Below are 7,959 nucleotides of genomic sequence, written 5' to 3' on the forward strand. Positions count from 1 at the left end.
GGGTAAATGTACTAAAGCTTTTAAAAATGAAAAGTGGGCATGTTGCCCACAGTAGCTAATGAGAACATCGAGAACAGAATCTGGTTGCTTTTGGCAACATCCCCCACTTTTAGAAACTACAGCAAGTGTCCCCATTATAATCTGGTTGCTGTGGATGATGCCTCCTTCCCTACCTGCAGAATCTACATGTCCACCATCAAGTTAAAGATTTTTCTATATATATATTTTTTTTATATTTTACTGAACGAGTTTCCTGCAATACTTTATAAGCTGGTCTAGAGCCGGTGTATTCTACAGGCAACACCCCAGCTACTGCCACAGTCTTGCTATTAGTGCATGCTAAAACTAGAAGGGCATGCTGGGAAGCGTAGTTCTGCAGTAAAGGTGAATACTCCTGGTTTAGAGTCTTTTTTTTTTTTTTTTTACTAAATATTTTTTATTTTGAGCACTTCAGTCAGTCACAGCGCCAGGTGGACTCTGGAGAATTGTCCAGTTGTGTACCACCAACCACTACATTGGTTCTCCTGGAAGTACACCTGCTTCTCCTCAGTGCCGCCTAAGGGAATGATGTCCTGTGCCCTCTCTCACCTTTGCTTCTTGAAGAATTCCTTTTTTATTTCTCCTTTCCCCCTTGTTTTCCTTGTAGGCTGGAAGCTACGTACGTGATGACTCAGTCCCTAATCTTATCCAGCTGATCACGAATAGCGCAGAAATGCATGAATATACTGTACAGAAACTCTACAAGGCTATAATGGATGACATCTCCCAGGTAAATTGTCCAACACTGCGCTTTATTAATTTGGTGCCGCAATACCTGCCGTTCAGGAAATACTTGCAGAACCCAAAGCGTTTTTTGACAGCGGCAGATTGCCTTTCTTTTCATCTAGCTCAGACTAGTTTGCTTTATCTACTTTGTTAATACAAGTACAGAAGGTGGCCACATTGCAGAATTATTTGAATTGAGCAAGTGCAGTTCTTAGTGTGGCCACACAGTGGTGCCGTTTCATAGCATTTTCTGCGTGTGACAATACTGTTAACTCCACTAAGTTTGAATTCTTTTCCTGCAGCAACCGCTGGTCCAGGTGGCGTCCTGGTGTATAGGAGAGTATGGAGACCTGCTGGTATCAGGCCAATGCGAAGAGGAGGAGCCTATACAGGTACAGTGTGTTCCTGCTGTCAGATGAATGTTTTTTATTTGGGGGGGGGGGGGGGGGGATTTCTGGGCAATGAATAATGAGGTCTTTTTGTCTAAATAGGTGACAGAAGATGAGGTTCTGGATATTCTAGAGAGTATTCTGATCTCTAACATTTCCACCTCCGTTACACGAGGCTTCGCCCTGACGGCCATCATGAAAAACTCCACTAGGTTCAGCAGCACTGTCAAGTACGTACTGGCCCTTAACCTGAGAAGGGAGGCGAGAGTGTGGGGAAGAATCATTTAGTTACCCTAAAACTGTTTTTTAAAGCCAAGCTCCGGGGGCCTTTCAAGATAACTGTAATGCTGCCCATACATTGATGCGATTTGGCCACTTTTCACCCAATTCCGACGGATGGGGCTGAGAAATCGCGTGAAAAGTGGCCAAATTCGATCCGATGTGCGCTCCCATGCACATTATATCGGAGTCTGACATCGGACCTACTTGCAAGTCGGACCTCCAACTTGCACAGGCTCCCGTAGCAGGGAATTGGATCACATGCGATATATCACATGTAAAAGGACCATATCCGATATATCGAAGCTCCCCGGCGGCTCACCGGGGAGGAAGTTGAAGTAATGTATGGGGGGTCCTCTACTCTAAACCCTTGTTTGTCTCTTGCAGCCGTATAAAGAAGGTGGTTTCTATTTACGGCAGCAGCATTGACGTTGAGCTGCAGCAAAGGGCTGTGGAATATAACGCTTTGTTCAAGAAGTACGACCACATGAGGTAAGACGGCCACTGGGACGGAACTGCAGCGTTTGTGTCCGTCACAGCCGGACCCTAATTATCTGGAGACTGTTCTCACCACTTGTGCTTTCTAGGTCCGCACTTCTGGAGAGAATGCCCATAATGGAAAAGAGCCTAACGAATGGACCAACAGACATAGCGCAAACCAATGGGGAGACGGAACCTGGAATAATAGATACCAAACCAATTTCATCCACTCAGCCGCCGGTCAGCCAGGTAACTCTGGTTCCTAAATTCAAGACACAGTCTGCCCTTCCCTAAATCATAGTGTACTAATTGGGTGTACTCTAAAGAGCACAACCCATACTTTTATCAGTGCCAGGGCCAGAACTGCACTGTACATCTAGGGGTGGGTGGGGCGGTTTGAAAATACCCTCTACTCCTTACCCCTTCTGCTTTTTGCCTCCTCCCATTTTCAACACATTGTCTCCTGTGCACGGCAGGGAGCCCACGCCCTCCCCTGTAAGATGGTTTACCCCACGGCTATCTGCCCCCTGCCCAAATCTGCCCCCTGCCCAAATCTGCCCCCTGCCCAAATCTGCCACTTACCCACAAATACCCAGATTGTGCGGCAGATCAGAGTTAAGCTGGCCATACATCAGAAAGATCGATCTTAAGATCGATTGTGCTCATGATTGTGTACAATTTCCCTTGAAATCCCGGCAGTCCTTGGTGGTTTTTGGACACACAATCTGCTCACAATCCATCATACAATCAGTCATACAATCCATCTGCAGCATGATTGTGTATACAAGATGTGCATACAATCCGCATACAATCCATCATACAATCAGTCATACAATCCATCTGCTGATTGATTGTGTGCACATCTAAAGCTGGCCATACATCAGAAAGATCGATCTTAAGATCAATTGCGCTCACGATTGTGTACAATTTCCCTTGAAATTCCAGGCAGTCCTTGGTGGTTTTTGGACACACAATCTACACACAATCGATCATATGATCAGTCATACAATCCATCTGCTGCATGATTGTGTACATAAGATGTGCACACAAGATGTGCACACAATCTGCATACAATCCATCATACAATCAGTCATACAATCCATCTTATGATTGATTGTATGATTGTGTACACAAGATGTGCACACAATCTGCATACAATCCATCTTACAATCGATTGAGATTGTATGATTGGTTACAATATCTTTCTGATGTATGGCCACCTTTAGGGTGCGACATCATACGCTGACGGCAGGAAGGAGCAGTAGTTGGCTCTCAGCAGGGGAGGCGGTGGCAGCCCAGAGAGTGAGGGGAGAGATCAGCAGAAGCTGCTCCTCCTTCAGCAGCCATTAGCAACAGCAGAAATCCTCCTCTTTGCCCTGGCGCTCCATCCTCCCTGCCAGTGACATCACTACACAGCCCAAACTGCATGGTGTCCTGGCTGACGGCAGAAGTGTTTTTATAGCCTAGGGAGGCGATTGCCCCCCCAAATCCGTGCCTGATCAGTGCCCTTGTACAATGTGGCATCAGACACACATCCCCAGCTAGTTGTTAGCATGCACTCTTATAACTGTGCGCAGGCGACAGTCACCGTCTAATCCGCCAAAACAACACAGCCTGAGAGATGAAACGGGGTCTGGCAATATGTTTCTTGCTGCCGAGTCATCCAGACTCATGAAGTTTTTGTTTTCGGAGTAGAAAACATCTGTCTTCCATTTTCCTCCCTTACAGGCGAATGATTTATTAGATTTGCTAGGAGGAAATGATCTTTCGCTGGTTATACCTACTGCACCACCTCCTAAGCAGTCCACTGTGGGAGGAGAACTTCTAGATCTACTGGGTGACCTGAACCTTGGAGGTCAGTGCCTGTTCTAGGAATGTTCCTTCGTCTCTAAGAATCAAGTGTAGGCCAGTGCTGTTTGTGCGGAACGTTACCTTGTGTTTCTGGCAGTGGGGGTAGATGCTGCTGTGACAGATGGTCTAAATATATTTTTGTTATCACTGTTCTACAAACCACAAACAATTTCAGACTTGCTGCAAGAGAAATATCATTTTAAAATTGATTGTTTTTATTGTTTTTATTGAATTTTTTTAATTTGTAAATGGCTGCTTTCGTCTGTTGCGTTGTCAGTAGGGTTCCCAATGGGACGAGCTAGGAATCCTGCTTACTGTGTGTCTGACAAATAGCAGAGTGCAGTATCATAAGGCCCACACACTCCGCTCCCATTTATTGAATACATGCCCCTCTGGAGTCCCGCGGCAGCTCTTACAGCCACCACTGGTCGCCAGGAGAAACTAGATACAGCTAGGAAGCGGTAAAGAGCATAGAACAGGAAAGCTGAAATTAATAGGGACTTCTTTTGGAGACTGTACTATATAATAAAAAAGTTGGATCTACATCCTCTTTAGTAAATGTTCCGGCTGATAGGACATACCATATGACCTAAGAGGGCAGGGGGAGCATGGAAGCCACAGAGTGTTCGCCATGCTTCGGGCCCATTGGCTTGCTTTGCTCACCATCTGGTTACTAAAGGCAACCGGTGGTGCCTTGGATAGTGAAATTGGTGTTCCACCGTCCTTGCTGCCACTGCTGCTGCGGGTCACATGGCATGTTCCATTCGACACGTGGTCCAGACGAAACTCACAGCCTGGAAACTAGCTGCTACCATAACAAAACTGTAACATAGGGCACTTCCATATTCGATAGAGCAGTAGTTTTTAGAAAGGGTAGATAATGAATATTGATGCTTTTAATCCCTTCAGTGGCAATCCCGAGAATTTTCCGGGCTGTGCCTCAGTGCCCAGTCTGGCAAGCCCGGAAAATTCTCGGGATTGCCACTGTTTGGAGCCAGGCTCCCTCCCCTCTGCGGCGCCGCCTCCTCCCTCCTCCTCCCCCCTTCCCTCCGGGTTTCCTATCGAAGTTCCCGGCGCCGGCTTATGACAAGCCGGCTGCCGGGGATAGCGACGCGGCACGGGGGGTGCAGGTTCGGGCAGCCGCTGATTGACAGTGCAGCGGCGCTGCCTGGACCCAGGGAGGTAGTGGTGTTTTTTTTTTTTTTTTTTTTTTTTTTTTTTTTTTTTTTTTTTTAGGGAGCGCTCCCCATAAAAAACTCGCCCGGTGGGGAGTGCTCCCAAAAAAAAAAAAACACCCCTGAAGGGGTTTAAGGCCAATTTGCCTGGGAATGTTGTATGTGTTTTTATATAGGCTAAAGTCGGCTCATTAATTTGCTTTGCAGCGTACTATTTATACTTGAATGAGGCTATCCCATATTGTATCAGGTGTTGCAGAAAGGGTCCTGTTATTGTTAGTGACTAACTCTGCCCCAATCTGTGCCTCATAGCTCCCCCAGCACCAGTCCCCCAGATGCCTACACCGCAGCTCTTGCTGGATGGACTATCTGTGCAGCCTCTCTTCAACGATATTTCAGGTCAGTCTGCCATCCCCACTTCGGAAAGCTTACTAGGTCTGCAGAACGGAGCTGGGCAGAACCATTTACTTTGCGTCTCTCTCCAGGTATACCACCTATCACCGCATACAACAAAAATGGCCTGAAAATAGACTTTAGCTTTGAGAGATCCAGCACAAACGCCAGCGTAACTGTGATTACAACTCAGGCGTTCAACAGCACAGACAGCGAGATGACGGACTACGTGTTCCAGGCGGCAGTACCAAAGGTATGGCAGCCGAGGAACATTGTCCCCATTGTCCGGATATTTGTTCTGCTTACGTAATAGGGCTCCAGGCCAAGAACAATCACTTATTTGGTTTATTTTGATCTTAGACGTTCCAGCTGCAGCTCCTGTCCCCGAGCAGTAACGTCCTTCCGGCCTTTAACGCTGGAAGCGTCACACAGGTCATTAAAGTTCTTAACCCTCAGAAGGTAAGTACGGCTACACACAGACTTTCATATTGTTCATGTGCCTCTTTCTTCTTCTTCCTTAACGCTTAGACCTGTGTGTTTTTTTTTTTTTTTTTTTTTTTTATATTTATTTTTTTATTTCCTCCACAGCAACAGCTGCGCATGCGGATCAAGCTGACATATAATCATAAGGGCTCCGCCATGCAGGACCTGGCCGAAGTGAGCAACTTCCCCCCTCAGTCCTGGCAATAAAGACGTTGCTGTATCTGCACTCACACCCCCCAACCCAAGATGAAGGAACTCTGGTCTTGAGCCTCTGCCCCACGGATTGCCAATGATTGCACTTTTGGGCCTTGGGGTAGGAGAAGAGGTTGAGGGGGACATGCTGCAACTGAGTGAAACAACGAAAGCGAGGCAAGGGCGCTGCTGTCTCTCCTTCCCTCAGCTCAGGAGGGAGCAGCCATGCCTCCTCCTACCCCTACCATTCCCGCCGGGAATTAGTTGATTTTCCCTGAATGGATCTCATGGGATGTTTTTTGTTTTGGTTCTTATCCTCCCCCTTCCCCCCCCCCCCCCCCCCCCCCCCCCTCCCCCTCAATGGCTCACTCTGTACATTCCAATCGTTTTTTTTTTTTTTTTTTTTTTTTTTTTTTTCACCCTTACATTTACCACCTGCCCTAAGGCTCTTTTCGTACTCTTTGGAATGGACCCCTTGTTTTTAGAATACTGGTAATACCCCGGGTCTAGGAATGAATGCTGCTCCCCTACATTTGAATGCACCTTTATGCGGATTTAAACTCATCCTTTCCACTGTCCCCAAAAGTGCAGCCTCGCTCTATCCTAAGCTCCTGAGCCTGCCCCTTGGCACCTGGTAGTAGTTTCTGCAAGCCTACAGTTGTACTATTGCAATGAGCTGTGTCCAGGTTACAGTGCCTCCCACAGACCTATTGTTGGGTATATGGAATAGGAGAAAGATTGCTCTTGAAGAGCAAGTATCCTGGAATTCTCGTCCTACTTGGATCGTATGGTAGTTATGGCATTAATGGTACTGAAACGGTGACTTTCAGTAGTTAGTTTGTACAGCTCTAAAGGAGAGGTGCCTACAGTATCTGAAATCCAGTTAGTTGCAGCTGCTAAGTCTTTAACCATTTATAGGTTTCCTGTGCCTGCTACGGTAATGGTAGAGCAGTGTCATGTCCCAAATGAAATTATTCTGTACATAATGAGGGACCTGACGCCGCGTCTGCCACATCTGGCTTCTTGGGGTGGGGTTGTTGTTGGGAATGACCTGCCTTCTCCCTCATCTGCAAGCCCACCATTGAACTGAAGCCTGCAGGCCTTTAGATGGACATTTTTATTGGCTTCACTGGTTTAAGGAGAAAATGAAAGCAGCTTGGATAATCCATTAAGAACAAACAGGCGGATGCAGGGAAGGAGGCGAGAGCCAATACGCTAAGTTTCCCCTCCAGGCGCGTCGGCCCTGTCTCTTCGGGTCCGGCCAGTCATTTTATTTGTCACATGTTGGTACTCTGTTTTTATTTTATTTTTGAGCCTCCTGGCTCAGCCTGTAAAGTCCATTTTTTTTTCTCCTTTGCTGTTCCAGTAAGTTACAATTTTCTTAAGATCCCCCTGGTGGCCTCATTGAAAGGAACATTCAGCTTCCATCTGTGAGTGGGGTGGATAACGAACTGCTAATTATCGCAGACTTATTTTTGAGATGTAAAAGCAAACTTGTAAAAAATAAGTCATTGGGGAGAATTAAGGGTGTATACATTTTTCATGGGTTACTTAGACTGCTGTGTATTATCGTCTTTTGGTTGAAACAAATTATGAAAAGTGACTAATAAAGAATAAAAAAATAAATAAAAAAATCTCCTGACTTTTTGAATGTAGTATTCTGCTAATTCAAAATTTTTGTGGGATGCAGTCATTTGGTCTACTGCATTATGGTCGACAGTCATTAGGTCGAATCCATTAGGTCGACATGCTAAAAGGTCGACATGACTCTAGGTCGACATGGGAAAAGGTCGACATGATTCTAGTTCGAAAGGTCATTAGTTCGACAAGGTCATTAGTTCGACATTGTCTATGTCGACATTCACAAGGTCGACATGGAGTTTTTCACTGTTTTTTGAGCCAACATGTGCCGACAGGCGGTATTTCATGCCCTACCATCCACTAGGGCGTGG

At 46.3% G+C, this 7,959-nt stretch overlaps 1 protein-coding gene across 1 annotated transcript in view; it reads left to right on the plus strand.

The window, feature by feature from the left end:
- AP1G1 (adaptor related protein complex 1 subunit gamma 1) overlaps nt 1-7,654 on the plus strand; it is a 38,850-nt gene extending 31,196 nt beyond the window's left edge. Inside the window, exons 14-23 of the mRNA XM_083164863.1 lie at nt 647-769; nt 1,068-1,157; nt 1,257-1,384; nt 1,821-1,925; nt 2,021-2,162; nt 3,642-3,768; nt 5,252-5,338; nt 5,425-5,585; nt 5,693-5,791; nt 5,921-7,654. Of these exons, the coding sequence (XP_083020989.1) occupies nt 647-769; nt 1,068-1,157; nt 1,257-1,384; nt 1,821-1,925; nt 2,021-2,162; nt 3,642-3,768; nt 5,252-5,338; nt 5,425-5,585; nt 5,693-5,791; nt 5,921-6,022 (1,164 nt within the window). The 3' untranslated portion in view covers nt 6,023-7,654. The remainder of the gene's footprint in view (nt 1-646; nt 770-1,067; nt 1,158-1,256; nt 1,385-1,820; nt 1,926-2,020; nt 2,163-3,641; nt 3,769-5,251; nt 5,339-5,424; nt 5,586-5,692; nt 5,792-5,920) is intronic.
- Nucleotides 7,655-7,959: the final 305 nt, after the last annotated feature.

This window comes from Crinia signifera, chromosome 11, assembly GCF_055691185.1.
Source record: "Crinia signifera chromosome 11, ASM5569118v1, whole genome shotgun sequence".
Lineage (NCBI taxonomy): Eukaryota > Metazoa > Chordata > Amphibia > Anura > Myobatrachidae > Crinia > Crinia signifera.